The sequence below is a fragment of the Molossus molossus genome, unplaced genomic scaffold (assembly GCF_014108415.1).
Source record: "Molossus molossus isolate mMolMol1 unplaced genomic scaffold, mMolMol1.p scaffold_m16_p_11, whole genome shotgun sequence".
NCBI classification, from domain to species: Eukaryota; Metazoa; Chordata; class Mammalia; order Chiroptera; family Molossidae; genus Molossus; species Molossus molossus.
This window is the reverse complement of record NW_023425346.1, coordinates 68586005-68609360: the sequence shown is the minus strand read 5'-3', so window position 1 is coordinate 68609360 and position 23356 is coordinate 68586005. Positions and strand designations below refer to the sequence as shown.

General features: G+C 41.5%; 1 protein-coding gene and 1 pseudogene across 1 annotated transcript in view; both read right to left on the bottom strand.

Moving 5' to 3' along the window:
• The window catches only part of CERKL (ceramide kinase like), a 105038-nt gene extending 86571 nt beyond the window's left edge, over positions 1–18467 (bottom strand). Inside the window, exon 1 of the mRNA XM_036253669.1 lies at positions 18236–18467. Within this exon, the coding sequence (XP_036109562.1) occupies positions 18236–18467 (232 nt within the window). The remainder of the gene's footprint in view (positions 1–18235) is intronic.
• On the bottom strand, positions 12095–12734 carry LOC118625518 (annotated as a pseudogene).
• Positions 18468–23356: the final 4889 nt, after the last annotated feature.

The window sequence follows — 23356 nt, the reverse complement described above, 5'->3', positions numbered from 1 at the left end:
GCAGATGTTTCTTGGGGTCATTTGTACAAAAACATAAGCATATGTTAAAGAAATCTGACACTATCATGGAATCAGTTGGTGTCTAAAATTATAGCAGCTCCTTATGGCAATACGGTAATATCCGTATCAAATGCACCGCACATTATGCTGCAACAGGATGCGCAGACAAAAGGGCATAAGTGGCAGCAAGAATGACCAGCACTTTTATTAAGGTGAAAAAATAAAATTAAAAGATTATATACAGGGTATAATATTGGTATAATATTGTTCAATAGTAAATTGAACATGATAGTATGTTGAATTTTCAGTTTGTGTTTAACCGATTTTATCGAGACTCTTATAAAGGCAGAATATTAGCCAATAAGAATACCAAAGTGTTTATAGAGGCCTTCAAGACGGGTTTTCTGATTTCTTCAGTCTACCCAAAGATGACGGTGAATAGCTGTTATTTTCTTTTTTTTTTTTTATTAATTTATTTTTGTTACAGATGTTTCTCCTTTTTCCTCCATTGACACCTCCTCCTTATCCCGCCCCTACCCCTCACCCCCAGCATTGTTGTCTACGTTCATAGTTCCACATACATGCATATAAGTTCTGGGATAGGGGGAGGGAAGAGGGAAGAAATAGTTGTTATTTTCAAAGCTAGTAATAATACTTGGTGAATTTAGTATATGATTAAGAATTCTTCACTTCAAAATCAACAGTTTCAACTGGGTGTCCTATAGGCAATAGTTAAGCAAAAGGTAACTACTGAATCATCATTTTCATGGAAAGCAGCTCATGGTGTAGTAAGTGTATGGTCAGCCTCACCCTCAGAAGCCTAAGATCTTCTAGAATATTTATTTGAACTAGTCATATCGCCCCAAAGTACAATCCATGCAATGGATGCTAATTCAATGTCATTGACTGAAGGTCTTTGAAAAGTCAAAGCCCTTTTGGAATTCCTTTTGAATTCCACAGCTTTCCAAACTCCGCTGGGACTCACCTTATACTCTAGGAACATTAAATTTGAAAGACCACTCAGAACTGCAAGGCACATATTTTTCATACAGATTTTAGGATAATTAGGTTCACCCATAAAATGTTTCCATGGCATAAAGCCCAATAACAGTAGGTCTGGTCCCCATGTAAAACATTCCAACAACCTAGAAAGTGATAGATTTGTCTTTCATTAAGAAGCTAGGATGCCAACACATTTCCCCCAAATACGAAAAAAGTTAATTCTAAGAAACAGAAACATAATTTCTAGAGACAAATTTATTCCTACTTTTAAAATAAGAGCTTATTATAAATCAAATTATATGACAAAAATGTTATCCACAATATTTACTCTAATTATTAAATGAAACATCTAAAATAAGTGGGCTATGAATGGGACTTTAAAATGCATTATATTCACCAAGATTTTCACTGTAAGTTCTCGTCTGTATAATGAAAGCCATAACAAAACGTCTGCTATCTTCCCTTTACACGTTCAATACATGAAAACATACCTAAAATATAAGGAACCTAATACATCCTAACAGCTGCTCAATTTTATTGATCTTATTCTTTCTGCACAGATGGACACTAGAAAGTACTTTGGATTAAGTGTTTGTAACCTTTTCTAAACTTAAGTTTTTATTTGGAAAACATTATGTGTATTAGACAAAAAAAGAAGCATAGAGGTTTTATACAGTAAACAATTTTTTTGAGTGTAAAATAATATAAAAAGTTATTTTCTACATATAAAAATTGACATACTTTAAATTATTTTACTTTTTATATTTCAATAATACCTAAATATTATGGCTGGCTGTGCAAAGATCAACTTATTTACCAACATTTAATAAATAATGTTTTCTAAAAATAAATTTAAACTTTTATTTTTAAGTGGCCTCAACCTAATAAAAAAATAAGACACAGAAGAGGGAGTCTGAGGCTCATGGAGAACACAGATAGATCTTAAACACGATAGGATTCAATTTATAATCCTTTAGGAGAGATTTCTCCAGCTTATGTATTTTTCAAGCTTTCCATTTCCCTTCTGTTTGGACATTTTGCTAGTCACTGGCATCTTTAATACGTTGGAGAACATATTCCAAGTAAAATGCTTCTCATTTTGCAGATTAATTTTGAGAATTAATTTTAATAGTGTCCAAGACCCATTTGCTTGCCCAAGCTATAACTCTCAGCATCACCACTGTTCCCTTCCTTTCCCTCAAGCCCCACATCCTCCAAATCCTTCGACAATATTCCTTCATTGAGCTCACCCCTCCATTCGCCCTGCCACAGGCCCACTCCTCCTGGATCTTCTGATACACAGGTCACTGAAAGAGGCTACTCAGTGCGGAGTCCATCCTGCCCCCATGGCTGCCTTTCTAAAACACAAACTTGCTTACTTTAGAAAACGAAAACTTGCTTTCTTCCAACACTTGGCCTTTGCCACCCCTTACTCCACCCTCAGGTTAAGACACCAACTTCCTAGTATGATATTCAAGGCTTTATACAAACTAAGAACTTAGCACAAAGCACTGTCATCTCCTCCCATTCATGTACACTCTCCCCACAGACCATGGTCTTATTTTCCAAATAGGTTAAAGCATTTTCTCCTGAGATTTTTTGTTTTTATAAAGTACTATTTTTCTAGATTTGTTTCCTCACTCCTTTTTGTTGCCAACACCAATCATTCTTCAAGACACACATACACTGAAGAAAATGAGTAGAAAGGATACGGACAAGAATACATGTCTGTGTATACATGTGTAATAGGAAGAAAGAAACATGGTAGAAGAGACACAGATGAAAGTTATATTTGTCAGAATACAGCTTGTTTAGTATATTTGACTTTGGAATCATATAAACATTTTCCATAATTACAGAACAAAATTGGATTTTTAAAAAGCCATGCCCCAAAATCAAAACCAAAATAAAACAAGTAATTCTACACATTGAGTTGGAGGTATAACATCACAAATAGGAATGATTCCAAGTGTCTTAAAATACAGTACTTGACTATACATAGCATGTACTTAAGGTGGTATATACTCTCAGAGCCAACAACAAAAACCTACAGAATGATCTTAAATGGCTCTCAGTAATTACATTGTTGATATAGTGTTGGTCTTGTTATTCTGTGACATATATGTATTGCAGGATATGCAAATGAGTGATGATATGTTGCAGTTAGGGATTTCAGGTTAGGATTTTAGCCTTGAACCTGAACTTGAAGTGTCAGCATCATTTCATCATACATTTTCTGTTTAGAAAAAAACAGAAATAGGACCATATAAAGGAAGTATTAACAATGAGCATGCATGGTGCTTCAATAGTGGTCTCTAAACACCACCACCCAATGAAAGGAACTAGGCTTCCTTGATGATAGATTTAACGCCATGTCTCAGGCTTGAGATGTTCAAGATGAGCCTGGAGAACCTTGCCGTTTCGGAAAGCAAGAAAGCTATCAGAGATGGCTGAGGGAATATCCAAAGAACTCAGAAGTCGACCTGAATGGGTTCTCATTGGTTCAAAACTCTAAGTTGGGACAATTTGAACATTCCATGACTGAACACTGCTGAGGTTTGGCCATTTCTGCCCCAGGAAGACTCCTAAGGGCAGTCGTTTCTCTCAAACTCTCAACATAAAAAAGTAAAGACTTTATCCGACTTGCATCATTGGCTGAGGCTCTTCCTACCCCTGTCTGCTTCACCCCTCCCCCGTACAGGTGTCGGGCTGGCATCACAGACTGAAGGCTATCACTCTGGACCCGCTTCCTCCCCTTCTTATCTTTCACAGACATTTGCCCCCATATTTCCATGGGAACTACAGGCCAGACAACCCAGTTTGTTCAGAAAATCAATTGCAAGGGGAGGGATCTATGGATTCGAAAATATAAAAGACACAGCAACCAACTGCAATATGGACCTTATTTAAATGTTGATTTATATTAAAAAAAAAAGAAAAGGGTAAGTAATCAGGGAAATGTGAACACTGGATATTTAAGGATATAGAGGACTATTTTAAATTGGAATCATGGAGGAGGGGTGGTTAGGAGACTGGGTAAAGGAGGTGGAGGGATTAAGTTCAAATTGGCAGTTACAAAACAGTCACAAGGATGTAAAAAGTACAGCATAAGAAATAGAGTCAATAATAATGTGATAACTATGCATGGTGCCAGGAGGTACGGGAAATATCAGGGGCACACTTTGTAAAGTATATGAGTATCTCACCACTATGTTGTATACCTGAAATTAACTCAAAATAATATTAAAAGTAAACTGTAATTAAAGGAGGAGGATGCAATGGGGAAAAAAAGGAGGGATATCTGTAATACTTTCAATAATACAGATACATTTTTTAAAAGAAAAGAAAAAATTCCTTGAAATAGTGATATTATGATTACATTGTGCATTATATGTTTAAACATTCTTACCTCCTAGAGATACACGCTGAGACGTTTATAGATGTAATTATATAAAGTCTAAGAATTGCTTCAGATTATTCCAGAAAAGAAGGGAAATAGGTAGCGCACAGATGAAACAAGACAGGCCTTGAAAACTATTTAAACTCAATAACATGCTGCATAGAGCCTCCCTCCTCATTGGGTTGAACCTGGAGGCTTTATTATTTCTACATTTGGGTATGTTTGATGTGATGTTTCCATAACAAATATTGGGTTTAAGAAAAAAAAATTAAAAACTCACATCTCTCTATCAGACAATTAATTCACAATAACAAATAAAAGCATTGTTTGTACTCACAAAATATGTTAAAGGGTTTTTGCCACCTTGGCATCTCTGGACTCAGCTTTTTTACCTTTAAATCAACAGCTCAGATTGAGCAGAACAGTTCTATATTGAGATTAATTATTTGAAAACGGTACCTTTCAGTAGAAATAGACATTACATTTTTAAAATAATCTTTTAAAATAAAGTTTCCTGTCCGGCTGGTGTAGCTCAATGATTGAGCGTTAACCCATGCACCAAGAGGTTGCCAGTTCAATTCCTGATCAGGACACATGCCCAGGTTGTGGGCCCAATCCCCAGTTTCTATCTCCCTCTCCCTCTCCCTTCCTCTCTCTAAAATCCATAAAGAAAAAAAAAATTAAAAATAAATAAATAAAATACAGTTCCCTGAGAATAAAAGAAATGAACATTTTCAACTCTCCATGGGTTAGAAGCTGTAGCCACCACTAGCTGCATGTAGCTACTGAATTTAAATTTAAAATTAAATAAATTAAAAATTCAGTTCCTCATTCACACTGGCCACATTTCAGGTGCTCAAGTGCCACATGTGGCCAGTGGCGATGGCATGGGACGTTCAGACCCAGAGCATCCCACCATCACAGGAAGTTTAACTGAACAGTAGTGCCACAGAGATTCACTCCACATCTGGTTTTCTGCATGGACCAATTTTCTCTAGTAAAAAAGCTAACATTTATATGAGTTTCACATGATATGCATACAATAGGTTAACAGACCTGCCAAAGCATTTAATAACTTTGTATGCAGAACATGCAGTTACTTGGTAAGCTTGATTTTTCACAGCCACGTTTTTCAAAGTTGACAGCTTAGAAACACGCTACCAAGTTTTAAAAGTGTTCTCTTGTTAGTATGTATAATGATGAATCAAAGTGTCAGGTTTTACTGAGTAATTAGTCTTTCAATAATTCACGAGTTACAGGTCATTTTGGGGTTTAACCCCTGCCTCCATTATTTCTGACCACACGGTCCGCCGACAGATGTCTCACTTTGGATGTACACAACAGAAGACTGGGATCTGTTTCACGTACATCTGTTCCCCAACAGTTCAGGCAGATTAGTCCTTAGAAAGCAACCAGCTCCGCTAAGTCCCACATAATCACTAACTCTTGTTGTTTTAAAATTGATTGTTTTTTTCTCATTTTCACATTTTTCCACATTACCTTTCACGTTGCTACGTTTCCAGAAAATTACTGTTTATATAAATTTAAAGCACAACAATATCAATATCTCTCATAAAAGCAACACTTCCAAGACCTTATTTGGAAGCCCAGCTTCCTCAGATTTTCTAGTTGCTGCTCTAATTCAGCGGAGCTCAGAGTTGTGGCAGGAATAACCTGTTGGAAAAACATAACGTGAAATTGTGTAACCTGAGGTAGTAAGTCTATGAAACAGAGAGACTTATAAACCATAATTAAGATTTGAAACCCTCACTTTATTTTTTAAATATTTAAAACATGACATTCTAAATCTAAGCAAACATATTATAAAATCCCTCCTCTGAAATTTTATTAGAGGGTCCAGGAAATAAAATAGCAGGAAGAAAGGATAAGTTAGTCCTTTTTTCCATGGTGGAAAATCTGCTTATGTCTAGCCTTGACCAACAATTTTATATAGATAATGATTTCTTCCTCTCCAAAGACAGGGCCTGGACTCACTTCTCACCATTGTGCCCTGAAGCTGGGGAAGGGGAGCAAGGGGCTTGGCTCATATTTCTCATGTGGTTCTTCTAATTAGAAATTCATTAGGGCTGAAAAGCTCCTGCTGTAAAACGCAACACTCCTCCACACACACCAGACGGTAGACCCCAGTGATCATCCAAACCTTACTCAGACTTATTTATGAAGATATGTAACACAAAGTCTGGAAAAACAAGTATTTTATTTAAAAGCAGGTATTTTCTTTAAATTGCAACTTCACAGAGTTGATGCTTCTTAGAGACTACATAATACAAGAGCCTCATTCTGCAGGTGAAGAAACTAACTCGGAGGGGTTAAATGACTTGCCCAAAGTCAGTTGCACCCTTGTGATAGCAGAGACAAGAACTCAGGTCCTTTGGTGCCCACTCCTGAGACCTTTTCTTCTCACAGAGGAGAGCACATTACAGACACCTGGAGTAGAAAGCCTATAAAAGACCCTATAGTGCTTTTCATATTTCAAGGTGCTTTCCATTAGTAAATAACAAAGCTCTCACTGTGAGGGAGGGGAGGGGGGTGGAGGGAGGAAGACTGGTAGGCATCTGGCATTCCTGTCACAGGGATCTCTAAATTGATCATTCTTAAATGTACAAAAATATGAGTTTAATATAATCTAATCCTACCCGTTACCAACTCTCCTCATCAGTAGCTTTTCCTTTACGGGAGACAGATAAGAATATTATAACCCAGTCACACAGTACAGTAAGCAGATCCTGCTTTAAGGGTGCACCAAAATGCTTGTATTTTTCTATTTCAATCTAACAGTTCAAATAGAAACTTACCACTTGGTAAACACATGTTCCAAGAAGTTTGTCCTTGGTTGAGATTTAGAATAATGCCAACAGGCAATCAGTGATGCTTTGAAATTGACTCTGAAAATATCTGATTCAGTCACAGCACAAGCTAAGGGCTAAATTATAACACAGACAAACCGGTCTATAGCATCTGTTCATGCTCCCTCTCTGAGCTCTCATCTCAATGTTTGACACCCGATGCCCAGTCCCAGGCACTATGTTGGGGGCTACCCACACTGTGGCATTACTCTTGACCAGCTCTGCCTGGCCAGGGTGTCATGACCCAGATTTGTCTGAACTTTCTCATTTGGTCTCAAAGAACAAGCCTGATCCTTTTTCCATTTCTTTAGGAGGTGGCTTCTTTCTAGCTCCCAGACAGCTAACTTGGTAATTACTTTATATTAACGTGAATAAAAGTAGATAGTATTCCACAAGTAAAATGGCTATAATTTAAGATTCCAATATGAAGTTCACTAGGCACCACTGTAGGTAATAAAGAAGATATCTGCTGACCAGATGATGTCCTTTTGTGCACACAGTTGACTTTACAGTGGGGGCATCCTGGCCAATCTATGCCCTGATCAGTGCATCCTACCCTGCCTCTGAGCAAGAGGAACCCTTCTGACCATGACGTTAACAATGGAGAAGTGGACCAACTTTAGCTTAAGAATTTTTTTTCAAAGAGTTCTGATGCTTCTTTAACAAAAGTGGAGGGAGTGCTCTCTTCCAGGTGATGCCACTCTAAAGTAGCACTGTTGTAATTAGATTACAATGCAATAGGCAAAACTAAAGTTCATGAGACCAGTTAGCAAATTCATTCATTCAACAAATATTGATTGCTCATGCCTGAGGCACTCTTCAAGGAGCTGACAGTAAACAAACAAGATGTTCTAAACATCGTCCCTCTTCCTCATCTAGATCCAGTCTCCATCCTCCTCTCCCTGCTCTGTGCCTCCGTCAAGTGGTCCCCTTGCACTCGACCAGAAAGGAGAGAGCATGGGTACTGAGTCCTTGCCTCCTTCCCTGTGGAACTGGTTGAGGAATCAGCCAAGCTGAAGCAAAGGCCATAGCTCCTGTCTAGTGACTCTCTCTACACAGTCTCTCTGAATCCAGGCTCAGGCAACTCATTCCTTTTTGGTCCTGAGAATGAAGTCACCTGCTCCTCTATTTTTAGTCCCAAGAGTACTCACTATCTTGCTTACAACTTTGTAAATACAGGCTTTTTAAAAGTCTGATAAAGTCATCCTAATATGAATGAACCATTTACCTACCATTAGAACCTTCAAAACTGGGGTTTTGGTGGGGAAGATAGACCGTAAATATTACACAGTACATTAGACAATGAATGCCATGGAAGAATATGAGAGTAATGGGAGCCAGAAAGTTAGCAAGAGGAAGGAATTTAAGTAGGTGATGATGGAAAGCCTTACTGAGAAGGTGACATTTAAATACAGAGATAACAAAGTAGTCCAAGTAGAAGTTATAATGGCCTGAGGTAGGGCAGAGACTGGCTGGATAGTGAAATAGCAGAGTGAATAGGAATGGTGGTTGATTAGAAATAGTAAGTGAGGGACAGTGAGTCTGGGCTAACCTTCAGAATCCTGGTTTAGATAATATTCCAAAGAGCCTTCTAAATGCCCCTTTTCATATTAAGTAGCATGTTTACTACTTATATATACACATCCTATATCCATCCAACATAAACTTCAAGGAGCCCCACTCATTGTACCATGGCTTACACACACCTAGAAAGCAAAGTTAAATATTCTGACAAATGACTAATTAGTGACTTCCAAAACTGTGTTAGGGAATACCAGACCAGATGTTATTTTTGAGGATCAAAAAAAGTTGCTTTTGTTGTAGATATATTCAATCTGTGGGGCTCCCAACTTGATGGGTACAAAAGTATTTGAGGTCAGGACTAAAAACAGAGATTGAATGTTAAGCCTGAAGGTAGATGAGAACAGTGGATGACATAACCCAGAGAGTACATGATGAGTCACAGCAATCAGCAAGACCAGACTCCTTGAGTACACCAAAATTAGGCAGACAAACAGAAAGAAGTGAGACCCCATGGGAGACTGATAAACTAGGTTCTGGTGGTATCACACAGAAACCAAGGCAGCAAAGTCAAATGAAGGAGAAATCCAAAAAGTTCAGGGCTGAAATTGGTCCATTTGATTGGGCAATTAGAAGGTGACTGCTAGCCCTGGCCGGTTTGGCTCAGCGGTTGGAGCGTCGGCCTGCGGTCCTGAGAGACCCGGGTTCGGTTCCCGCTAAGGGCACGTACCTCAGTTACAGTTTGTCCCCGGCCCTGGTTGGGTCGTGTGGGTGGCAGCCACTCGACGTGTCCCTTTCACGTCGATGTTTCTCTCTCTCTCTCTCTTCCTCTCTCTCCCTCCCACTCTATCTGAACAAAAAATAGAAAAAATGTCCTCGGGTGAGGATAAAAAAAAAAAAAAGGTGACTGCTAACCTTTGCCCAAGCAGTTTTAGCAGAGAGAAGAACAAAGCCAGGTCTCAGATGCTTGAGGACTAATTAAGAAGTGAACTAATGGAGGCAGAGAGAGTAAAATAATTTTGTTAGCAGTGTTTCCAAGAAGGTGAGAAAAGAAGCAGAGTAGCAGCCAGAAAGAGAAGCTTACAGGATCAAGGCAGGGGTGTTTAGGCCAAGAGAGTCCTGAGCACATCACTGTGCTTCAGGGGTGGGGAACATCCAGCCCAAAGGCGGTATAATGCCCGCAATATCAATACCAGCTACCATCACATGCCTCACCAAATTAGCCTGAAAAAACACAGCAGGCTAATTTTTTTTTAACTTATTTATTTTTGTTACAGATGTTTCTCCTTTTCCCCGCAATGATTCTCCTTCCCCCTCCCTCCCCACCCTGTCCCAAGCTTTATTGTCCATGTCCATTGTTCATGTACACATGCATATAAGTTCTGTGGTTTATCTCTCCCCCACCACCCCCTCTGTTGGGGATTGTCAGTCTGTACCCCACGTCCACATCTCTGGGACTACCCCATTCCTCAGACTGTTATGTTCATTATATTCCACAAATAAGTGAGATCATATGATACTTATCTTCCTCTGTTTGGCTTGTTTCGCTTAGGATAATACTTTCCAGGTCCCTCCATGTCGTCTCAAAGGATAAGAGATCTTTCTTTCTTACAGCTGCATAGTACTCCATTGTGTATATGTACCACAGCTTTTTTATCCATTCGTCTACTGATGGACATTTGGGCTGTTTCCAGATCTTATCTATTGTAAATAGTGCTGCTATGAACATGGGGGTACATATATTCTTTCTGATTGGTGTTTCAGGCTTCTTAGGGTATATTCCTAGAAGTGGGATCACTGGGTCAAATGGAAGTTCAATTTTTAATTTTTTGACATAACACCATAGTGTTTTCCATAGTGGCTGCACCAGTCTGCATTCCCACCAGCAGTGTACCAGAGTCCCCTTTTCTCCACACTCTCCAAACACTCGTTGTTTGATGATTTGTTGATGGCGGCCATTCTGACAAGTGTGAGGTGATACCTCATTGTTGTTTGAATTTGCATCTCTCTGATGATTAGTGATGTTGAACATTTCTTCATATGTCTCTTAGCCATTTGTATGTCCTGTTCGGAGTGGTGTCTATTTAGTTCCTCTGATCATTTTTTAATTGGGTTCTTTGTCTTCCTTTTGTTGAGTTGTATGAGCACTCTATATATATTGGAAATTAACCCCTTATCTGATATATCATTGGTAATTATGCTCTCCCATATAGTGGGTAGCCTTTCCATTTTGATGATTGTATCTTTTGCTGTGCAGAAGCTTTTGAGTTTGATGTAGTCCCGTATGTTCATTTTCTCCTTTGTTTCTGTTGACAGCAGGCTAATTTTTAAGTTGATACTTTTGTGTGGCCTTCAAATGATGTTACAAATATCCAAATGGCCCTTGGCATAAAAAGGTTCCCCATCCCTGGTTGAAAGTTAGCAGAGCAAGGGCTAAAAACCTAAGAAAGAGGGTATACCAGATGACACAAGTTCTTAGATGAGGCTAAAGCAATAGGATGGGTTGGTTATGAAGATGGGTAACAAACATCAATGGTGTGGCCATGGGTGGAGGCCAGTGACATGGAATGAAGATGAAAGTCACTAAAATAGGAGAGGTCTAGAAAGTCTGAAGCTTCAACATGATTGTAATATGACTATCACCAATGGCAGGACTTGGGATAGAGACATTGTGCGTTAGACAACACAGCTTTAAATAAATATAAGAAAAAAAGTGGAGGGAAATATCTTCATACGTTCTATTAAATAAAACCCAAATTCTTTATTTTATTTTTTTCCTATTAAGTGAGCCTTTTTATTGTTGTGTTTTTCTTTTCTTTTTTTTAAAGGACCTTACTGGTCCTGTTTCCATGAGCGACCATGACCGGGTGGAAAAGGGGAGGAAACCAGGTGTCATGGGGAGAGGTCATCTCCACAACATTCCATTTATACACAGAACTAAACAGACAAGCACAGAGTCACTATTGCGGTTACAAGTTGGCAGCATGGGAGAGGGAGAACAGGTGGGAAGTTGGGGTGTCGTTAAAAAAAATACAGGCTCTTCCCCAAACTGGGGTGCTTGGGGTAGGGGGGATTGGTCTGCTTCAACCCAAGAGGAATCAGAAAATCAAAAGTGGTTTGGGAAGGCCAGAACCGTCAAGGGTGGAAGGAAAAGGAAGGTCCAGGGGGTGGGAGACTGTTTGGCAACTGGGTGAAGGGATTGCCCTCCCCCTGCTAGGATTCCCCCAGCCCCTCTGGTTTGGCAGGAAGGGGGGCAGCCTGCAACCCCCACAGGCAGGCCTGGGGCTGCCAGATGCTCCAGGCAGGGGGCTGGAGGGAGCTCACAAAGGCTTGCCCTCCAGGGAGATGGCAGCACTGCCCCCCAGCTTCTCCGCAAGAGTGCAGTGGTCCTTGACCTCCTCGTAGCAGTTTGCTTGTAATTCATGCTTGATCTCTGTCAGCTTCTTCCTGATGGCATCCTTGGAGCTGGCATAGATCACTTTGTTCTTAAGGGGTGCAGACTCAGGGGCCCAGAAGATAAAAACCACATCTTCCTTCTTGCTCTCCTTGGTCTCATCGGTCGCATCATACAGGGCGTAGCGGCAGTCTTTGTCCAGCAGCATCTTAACGAAGGTGGCCTAGGGGTCATCTACCGTCTGGCCTACATCGCCTACCAGGATCTCCTTGCCCTTCTCCAGAATGATGTTCTTCTTGTCTTCACTCCGGCAGAAGAGCACCGCCTTCTTGCGCTTCTTCACTTCCTCTGGTGTTGAAGACTTACGCACCTTCCTGTCATTGAACTCTTTGAGGACTCCATCAGGGACAGCCACACCGGAGGCCGCGTGCTCCGTCCAACGCGCGTTCCCGTGAACCGATTCACTGCGGCCCCACTGCAGCGCGCGACACCGGCTGCTCCTCGCGGGAAAACCCAAATTCTTGACCTTTGTCTTCAGGCCTCTCCCCATGCTGGCCTCTGCTTTCCTGTGAAATACTCTTTGTCGGCTACCCTTTCACATATTACCAGTCACTGTTCCCAGAACACGCGTCCACTTTCGGCCTTCATTTAATTCCCTCAACCCAGAATTTTCCTCCCATTCCCATCACACCTAGTTGAATAATTCCCCCCACCCTCCAAATTCAGGTCAGCCTGAATCGCAGAATGTGACTTGGTTTGTAAATAGGGTTCCGCAGTATAATTAAGGATCTCAAGATGAGATCATCCTGGACGGATGGATCCTCAATCGAATGCCTTTGTCCTCATATAAAGGGAGGACAGAGAAAGAAGACCAGGTCATGTGATGTCAAAGGCATACACTGGATTCGACCACAAGTCGAATTCCGGGAGCCACCAGAAGCTGAAAGAGGGAACATGGCCTGCCTAGCACCTGAATTTCTGAATTCCAGCCTCCAAAACCACGAGAGCATCAATTTCTGTTGTTTTAAACTGAAAGGTTGTGGTGATTAATTGGCACAGCCCCAGAAAACTAATACAACACCTAACACTTCATGAAATACTCTTTACTATTCAACTCAAGCTCTTTTTGGAAGTGAAGACTTAAATAAACTAGAGGATTGATCTCCAGGGAGAAACTCCTGTCAAGAATATATGTTTCTCTCCACTCAAATTCTTAAAGGAAGAGCTCACATGTAACTGATCTTTATAATGCTGCACAAAACACATACAGGTGTTTAATGTTCAGTGAATGACTGGTGACATACAGTTTTACATTATGGCTTAGAGTCATCTCTTTCCAAAAAAGGTAAAATCTCCTTGAAAGCCAAGACTAGGTCATCGTTTTGCATTTTTATAGCATCGAACAAAGTGTTCTGCCCCTAAGTTAGCACCAACATATTTAAGTTAAATTGTTAAGGGAATAACTTAATAAAATTAATATCTTGACTGACTCATTCTATATTAAATTGACTAAAGACATTTCTTCCATTTAAAAAAAAGAAAAGAAAGTGCTGGTGCTTTGTGCCTCCCACCTCGACTTGCAGGCTGTCCTTAGCAGTCCTCACTTCCATGGGAATGGGTAGCAACCATTATTCCAAGTCACCCTTGTACCCCATAAAGGGAACCACGACAACTACGGTCAAATTCATTTGTCCTGCCAATAAGACCATCAAGTAGTCACTATTTTGGCAGTGATACCCTCATAATGTACCTTAGTGTCTTTGTTCATTACTCAAGATGGAATATTAGGGAAAGACTACATTGTATTTTATTTCATTAGTGAAAACAATTAAAGCTGGGAGAAAATATTTGGAAAAAATGTATCTGATAAAGACTTGTTATCCAAAATATACAAAAAATCTTAAAACTCTGCAATAAGAAAATAACCTGATTGAAAAAAAGCCAAAGATCTTAACAGAGACCTCACAAAGAGGTTATACGGAAGGGGGGAGGGGGCGAATAAGCATATGAAAAGATGCTTCACATATGTCATCAGGGGAATGCAAATTAAAACAAGATACCACTACACACCTATTAAAATGGCCGGAATCCAGAATGCTGATGAGAACGATGCTGGTGGGAATGCAGAATGGTATAGCCACTTTGGAAGATAGTCTGGCCATTTTTTGCAAAACTAAATATACTTTTACTATACAATGCATCAGTCACACTCCTTGGTATTTGCTCAAAGTAGTTGAAAATTTACATTCACTCAAAAACATGCCCATGGATGTTTACAGAAGCTTTATTCATAATTGCCAAAAGTTAAAGACAAACAAGATGCCCTCCAGCAGGTGAATGGATCAGTAAACTGTGGTTCATCTAGACACGAGAATATTATTCAACACTAAAAATACAAGAGCTATCAAGCCATGGAAAGAGAAGGAAAATCTTAAATAAATACTACTAAGTAAAATATGCTAATCTAAAAAGGCAACATAGCATATGATTCCAACCATATAACTTTCTAGAAAAGGCAAAACTGTAGAGACAGTAAAAAAAAAAAAAAAAAAAAGGCAGTGGTTGCCAGGGGTTGCAGAGGGAGGAATGAATAGACAAAGCACAGACAATTTTTAGTAGCTATGAAACTACTATCTGATACTATCATAGTGGATACATGTTGTGATGGTTAATTTTGTGTCAACTTGACTGGGCTAAGGGATGCTGGGATAACTGGTAAAACATTTCTGGATGTGTTTGCATTTGATCCAGTTGACTGAGTGAAGAAAACCTACCCTCACCAATGTTGGCAGACATCATTCAATCTGTTGAGGATTAAACAGAACAAAAAGGTGGAGGAAGGGCAACTTCTTGCTCTCTTTTTGAGCTGAGACATCCACCTTCTCCTGCCCTCAGACATCAGAGCTCTTGGTTTTTAAGCTGAGACTTACTTGAGTGCCTCCCATCCCCATTTCTCAGGCCTCCAGCTTCAGACTGGAAGTTACTCTATCAGCTCCCTGGTTTTCAGGCCTTCAGGACCGTCAGAATTATACCACCAGCTTTGCTGGTCCTCCGGTTTACAGATGACATGCAGTGGCATATCTCAGCCTTCGTAATCCCATAAGGAATCTCCCTGAACCAATCTATCAATCTACCTACCTACCTACCTACCTACCTTCTATCAGTTCTCTTTCTCTGGAGAACTCTAATACACGTCATTATAAATTTGCCAAAATCCACAGAATATACAACAGCAAGAGTGAACTCCAATGTCTATGAGCTGTGAGTGATAATGATGTGTTAGTGTAAATTCATCATTTGTAACAAATACACCACTCTGGTGGGAAACGTCGACAACGGGAGTCTGTGTGTAGGAGCACGGGTACAGGGCAGATCTCTGTCTCAATGTGCAATTTTGCTGTGAACCTAAAACTGCTCTAAAAATAAAATCTATTAACTACTAAGGCACTATGAGGTTTAACAACTGACCTCAAAAACTTCTCATATGGGTGATCTTATAATGCCCAGTGACCCCACCCTCACCCTTCTCTGGAACATCCAGTCACTGGCCAACTTGCAATGGACATGGTCACCCCCACTCAACCCCCACCCCTTTATCCTCCCCCACCACATCCTCCCCAGTACAGTAACCTTGATGTAGTTATTCCTCTATTTTTCTGGACCAATTTCATTTGTCATTTACTACTCACCTGTAAACTAATTCCACATCAGGCACTATTTCTCACATTTAAACATTTCATCTCTTGATACTTCCTTTTCTTTTCCCACTCTCATTTTGCGAAGTAAAGCATCTCTTTGTGTCTTCTATACGTAGAAATACTAAGGTGCTAGGCTTCTGTACCTTTAAATGTAGGGGCCCAAAGCGATTTACAACTAGGTGTGAGTTATAAGGAACAAGTGGTAAGATGAAGGAAAAGAAAACCGAAGAATTTTAGGGCCAAATTAAGCAAAAAAAGTCAACTCTTGCAATGTTAGAGTTATAACTGTTAAGATGCCTTTTTAAATGCTGTGGACAGTAATGCTAATTAAGCTTACTTTTCCTCAATCACCACTCAATATAAAACAGCATTTATTTTTCAAGTCATTATTTGTCTTTTTGTTTACCAGCACTGCAGTATTAATTTTTATGACCTCTCATTGCATAACATTTCATTTTAATTCTATCAGATTTCAGCTGCACTGTGGGTTAAATTGGCTCTTATAGACTAACCAAAACTTTCATTGTAAACTTCTACATCCCCCAAATTAAAACTGACTGAAAAACTAAACGGAATAAGTCTGTCTATATTAGATATTAACTCAAAAGTACAAGAAAACATTCCACCTTGGTTTTCAAAACACCTGAAACATTTAAATGAAGGTCGAAGGCAGCTTTAGTGAAGTGAATGAGTATGGCCTATAGAGGAGCTCCAATCATTCTCAAAACCAGTGCTGGGTCCCTAGTTGCCTGCTTCATTTTCTTACTTTTGTATTAGAAACAACATCACTAATCATCAGAGATGCAAATTAAAACAACAATGAGGTATCACCTCACACCTCTCAGAATGGCCGCCATCAACAAATCATCAAACAAGTACTAGGGAGGGTGTGGAGAAAAGGGGACTCTAGTACACTGCTGGTGGGAATGCAGACTGGCGCAGCCACTATGGAAAACACTATGGTGTTTCCTCAAAAAAATTAAAAATTGAATTGCCATTTGACCCAGTGATCCGACTTCTAGGAATATACCCTAAGAAGCCTGAAACACTAATCAGAAAGAATATATGTACCCCTATGTCCATCGCAGCACTATTTACAATAGCTAAGATCTGGAAACAGCCCAAGTGTCCATCAGTAGACGAATGGATAAAAAAAGCTGTGGTACATGTACACAATGGAATACTATGCAGCTGTAAGAAAGAAAGATCTCTTATCCTTTGAGACAACATGGAGGGACTTGGAGAGTATTATGCTAAGCAAAACAAGGCAAGCAGAGAAAGACAAATATCACATGATCTCACTTATTTGTGGAATATAATGAACTAAACAAATTGATTAACTAAATAGACCCAGAAACATAGAAGTAAGGTGCAGACTGACAAACCTCAGAAGAGGGGGTGGTTGAGGGGAAGAGATACAGTAAGCCACAGAACTTGTATGCATGTATGCATAACCAAGGGACAAAGACAACAAAGCTGGGGATGGGGCAGGGGTGGGAAGGACAGGGAGGAGGGTGTCAATGGAGGAAAAGGGAAAACATCTGTAACAAAATAAATTAATAAAAATAATTTTTTTAAAAAAGAAACTTTAAAATAGTGTTGTTTTTCTATTCTATAATACAAATAGTACACTATGTCTTGTTTTCCAAGAGGGGGAGGCCATTTTTTAAATTTCATAAATTTGTGTTTAGCTAAAAGAGACTGTACCACATCCCAAGGTTTTTTTTCTAAATCATTATAGCACATTCTAAATAACTAAAGTTTCGAGTCAAATGCAAGTAAACAACATGATGATTCTAAAGTGAACATTAAAAATCAAAAGTCTCCAGACTGAGCCTGAAGAAGGTTTGATTCTAGACTATGGCAAGGGAAGGGGTGGGGGGGGGGGGGTGGAAAGGATGGAAAAGTCTAGAGACGCCAAAGCACCGCGGTTAAACTTTCAGAAATCAGCAAAAAGAGCGTTGAATGCAGAACCCTCCTGGAGGTATGTCCTATAAAAGGCTTCCGCTTGCAGAGTTCGGTCAGAAATTGGCAGATTAAAACTTCATCTACTTGGAGGGGTGGGGCAGTAGGAGACTGTCCCGCGTTTAGAAAACACCGCCCGTTTGGGAATCAATTCTTTCCTCTTCGGCGCAGAGCAGAAGCTGAGTGTGACCGCGGCCCAGGGAATGCGCCCGCAGGAGGTGGCAAGTAGCCGAGGCCCCTGGGAACAGCTGGGGTTCACCCCGACGGGGGAGGGGGACGCCGCAGCCGGCCGGGCGGAGGAGGAGCTTAGGCTGCGGCGGGAGCCCGGGGTGTGCGGGGCGGGAGAGGGGAAGCTGGGGGAGGCGAGGGCTCGGGACCGCGCACTCACCCGCGGGGCGCTCGGGTTGGATGGGCCGCCACCTCAGTGCCCGCTCGCTCAGCACCACGTCGCAGCTGCTCCTTCCGATCTCGAAGATGCCCCGGAGCAGAACCTGCTCGGCCGCCGCCTCCGGCTGCAGTGGAGACGCCCATGGCACCGAGGGCACAGCGGCCGCCGCCGCCTCTTCCTCCCCGCCGCCTTCCAGGGCGCTCACCCGGCTACCGCGCCTGCCCCGGGGCATGGCGGAGCCACGGGCTGCGCGCGAGCCGGGGGTCCGGGGCGACGGAGAGTTGAGCTTTGGAGGAGGAAGAGGTGGAGGCCGGCAGTCTCGAGCTGCGTCGGGCGCTGCCACAGCAACCAGGCGCGGGGCTGACACCCGGGAGGGGGCGGGGCGCGCGGGCGGGGCGGCCCGGCCTGGCCCCGCGCTGAAGCACGCCACCCTCTCGTCTTTGCCGCTCACTACAAACAAAAACCAAAAACCAAGTGCAGGAAGAGGAATAAGTTGCTCTCTCCACCTAGTCCCTACTGTTCAATGCAATTCGGCGCTTTGAGTGACCCGCTGTTGAAGAAACCGGCGAGCGCTCCGCAAACTTGGACTTGCTCACTCACCCTCCTGGGCATCTTGTTAAAATTCAGAAATGCAGATTCTTACTGACTAGGTCTGGGTTGAGGCCCGAAGTACTGTATTTCTGAGACGCTCCCGGGCATTGCCAACGCCGCTGGGCCTCGGAACACACCTTGAGTTCCTCTGCTCCCCTGGGCTCCCCTGGAGAGCAGAGGTCGCTCCTCCACGCCCGCAAGAGTTAGCTGATCTGTATGCACCTGACAGAGAATGAGCTCGATTCCCAAAAGCCCAGAGAAGACGTCAAAGACAAAGCCTTTGTTTGCATAGACACATTCCCACCTGACAGGTTTAGTATTAAAGGAATGTGCCTCCATGCCCCAAGGTATCTTCCCCTCTGCAGTCTTGTCTTTGCCCTGATCTGGCAAAATTTTGAAAAGGAAAAGAAAAGAAAAGAAATCCCCGGAGAGAGATTGCAAGCGGCAGGACTTGTTCTCCTGAAGGCTGGCGCTGTGATATAGTGTTACCTGGAAATGGAGAGAGCCCTGGGGGTTCATCCTTCACTTTCTCCCAGTAGCTGAGATGCTGACATTAGCTGACTGTCAATTTGGAAAGAGCAGAGTCTGGAGGCCAGCGGTGCTCAGTCATGGCTGCACGTTAGAGTTACCTGGGGAGATTTTTAAAATCCAGGTGCCCAGGCTACACTCAAAGACAATTAAATTAGACTCTCTGGGGATGGGACCCAGACTTCAGGATTTTTAAAAGCTCCCCAGTGATTCCAGTGCTCAGCCAGGGTTGAGAAAACTGTTCTGAGCCGTGTAATAAACGAGAACCGACAACTTGTGAAACGGGGAGAAAGACCTGAGTTCTCCTGAAGAAGAGCAGCGTGGGGAGCTTTTTATACGATCAGAATAATTGTATTGAGAAAAAGTTAGGGGTCAGAGAGTTAACAAGGATATTAAATTAATAGCATTGTAAATCTAATTCCAGTGTTCTGGTGCCTAACCAAGGACATCCTCATCTCTGGTCACACTGAAAAGTCAGACAGCAGAGAGAAGGGCTAATAGTAGCAGGAGTGTCTCAAGGTTCTCTGCTCAAACTTGGATTTCAAAAAACCAGGGAGGGAGACTGTCAGCCCAGCCAAATCCCTTTCAGATATAAAACACCTGCGTGCCAGTTAATCTAGGACTCTAACTGTTTAATGCTCTGAAAACAAACACCCAAGCTTCCAAGCAAAGCAGGGAAGAGCTTCAGTTTGATCTGTTTGCAGGGAGCTGTTGGAGCAGAAGTGCAGCTGCTGCTAAACCCCACACAGGCTTCAGGTGGCTCAGCTCAGGAGTATTGGAGGGGAAGGCTGGTGCCCTCTGCAGAATGAGTTGCAGTTCTGGAGTCAGCATCTTGTATTCACAGCTGTCAGGCAGTCAACACAATTAGAGCTCACTAGCATTTTGAAGTTCACTGGGAGCCTGGCAAATCAGCCAACACAGTGGCTACTTGGGACCTTTGCAAGGGGCAAGTTGCCATTTTTAAAAAAACTTGTAAGGCCAGAAGGTCAAAAACATTGGCTTTGTATTTCTTGAGGATCAAAGTAAAGGCTGTGCTCCCTTCTTTTTCTCTGATGTTTCAGGCTCTAAAGGTTACAGTGCCCTGAGGTGCTGTCATGAGGATTTATCTACACAGGCATCAGCTCTGTGACTTTACTTACTATCCAGGGCTCCTCAAGTGATGTTGCCAGTCCAGCCACTCCCCTTAACATTAGACACCATGTCCAACGGTCTACTTGACATCTTTACTTGGCTGCCCAATAACCATCTGAAACATAACGTATCTAAAATCAAAGTCATGATTTTCCATCTCAAACCTATTTCTCCCAGAATATTCCGAATCTCAGAAAATCGTGTCATCAAAATCCTCAAGTCATCTGGTGTCTCTTTGTCTCATATCTCACATGCAATCCATTGACAAGTCCTGTCAATTCTATTTGCAAAATATACTCCTTTTAGCCTGCTCTCATCAAGATCTGTGCCCATGCTCCCCTCACCTGGACAATTACAGTTGCCTTCCAACCCATCTCTTTGTTTTCCCCTTCCCCTGTACTGTCTCCTCCAGTCCTGAGTCTGTTTCCCACCTAGCAGTCACATTGTTCCTTTGAAAGGTAACAAGATCGTATTACTACTCCCTGCTCACAACTTTCCTGTGACCTCTCATCACTCTTGGAATAAAATCAAAATGCTTAGCAAGGCTAAAAGGTCCTACATAATCTGGCCCCTGGCTACTTCTCCAAGGTCCCCTTGCTCACTCACACAAGTCTTCTGAGTGGTTCTCAAACACAGTAAATCTAGTCCCTTCTCAGCTTTTGTCTTGCTGTTCCCTCTGGCTGGAATGCTCTTCCAGACAGCCAACCAGATGGCTCCTTCCTGCATTTCATTCACTTTTGCTTAAAGTTTTCCTCCTCTAAGAAGCCATTGCTGAGAATCCACTATATTCAACAGCCTATAATATTGTGTATTAATTTGCTATTGCTGCTGTAACCAATTGCCACAAACTTAGTGACTTAAAGCAACACAATGTATTCTCTTGCACTCCTGTAGGTCAGAAGTCCAAACTCAGTTTCACTGGACTAAAATCAAGGCTTCAGCAGGCCTGCATTCCATTTAGAAGCTCTAGGAGAGAATTCAGTTCCTTTCCTGTTCCAGCTTCTGGATGTTGTTCGTATTTTTTGGCTTGTGACCCCTTCTTCCATCTTCAAGGCCAAAAGCACAGCATCTTCTCTCTACTTTCGTTCTTACATCTTCTGTCTCTGACATTCTTTTCTCCTCTTACAAGGACCCTTGTGATTACTTTGAGCTTTCTGGATAATCCTTAACTACATCTGCAAATTCCCTTTTGCTATGTAAAATAACATATTCACAGGTTCTGGGGATTAGGACATAGACATCTTCGGGGCACCATTAATCTCTCTACCATACCCTGCTCTTTGTGTGTGTGGTTTTTTGGGGGTACGTCCATTATTATTACCTTGTATTATATATTTACTTATTTATTTGTTGTCTAGGTGCCCCACTGAATGACAACGCACTTAGTAACAATACTGGAATATAAGAAACACTCCATAAATGTTGTCTTATTATTGTTAAAATAAAAGCTTCTTGATGGCAGAGAATTTATCTTGTTCTCCACTGAAACTTGATATCTAGCACAGTGGAAAATACATTGTAAATGCTTGAGAAATATCTGAAAAAATGAATGAACTCCTTTAACGCTTATCTGTAATAATGATGCCAAAGCAGCCCAATCGTTTTTTCCCCCTAGTTCCTGAAGATCACTTGTCCCATAAGTGAGTCATATATATAATACACTAATGCATGAAAATTGCTCTCTGAGAATTTCCAGGAAGCTTCCTAAACATTGCATTACTGGCTTTGGCTGAAGCTTGGGTATTTGTTTTGAGAACATTAAACAATACCTGTCCTTGCTTAAAAGTAACATAGTTGCTTTCTCTATGGAAGATGTGTGGCTAGATCTAGAAACAGTCTCCATCCTGGTTTTTTTTTTTTTTTTAGAAATCTACATTTGAGCAGACCTTGAAAAACTCTCTGCTATTGTTCACATTCTTTTCAGGAGGCCAGTAAGTACCTGGGCAAATCCCAGGATGTAGATCTGATGGTATTGCCCCCTGAATTTGGGCCATCTTCTCAGTACCACAGATGGAGACTGGTAAAAGCACACCCAACAGATACATTCAGACCTCCTGCTTCAACAGCAGGGGACAAGTTTTTAAGGCTCCCTTTCAGGTAGGTACTGATATTTATAAATTTGGAAAAAAAATATTTGAAATGTATTTCCACCAAATAGGGAGTTTGAAACTCTCATAGTAACTACTAGCAATGCCATAGTGTAAAATCTTAAAACAGGTATAACCAGACACACAAACAGAAAATTTAAATCAGAAATCCATTCTCATTTTCTATAGCTCACACTATTACAGCTGGGAAAAACACATTACAGCCCTGGCTGGTTATCTGAGTGGTTAGAGCATCAGCCCATGGACCAATGAGTCACAAGTTTGATTCCAGTCAAGGGCACGTACCTCAGTTGTGGTTTGTTTCCGGCCCTGGTCGGGTCATGTGACATGGAGGCAACCAGTCCACGTGGCTCTATCACATCGATGTTTCTCTCTGTCTCTCTCTCTCTCCCTCCCACTCTATCTAATGATAAATAGAAAAATATCCTCATGTGAGGAATAAAAGAAAAACATTACACAGAGGAGGCAATGTCCCTTCTCACTGCTAAAAATAGCCCACTGCTTCAGGCCTCTTACCCATAGATGTCAAAGAGTTGGTACCACGGTCACTGCCTTTTACATCATTTTCTGTTACCATTTGAGGCACTTTGGTGTCCTATACAATGCCAGGGTCTCACATTTCCATGTCAACCTCATGCCAACAACCTATGGTGCCCTCCATTTCAGGCTCCTATTATTATGTCCTCTGAACCTTGTAGATTTCTTGAATGCTTAAACTGCAATAAGCACTCTTTCTGAAAACTGCTCCTGTCCTTTTCAAAGC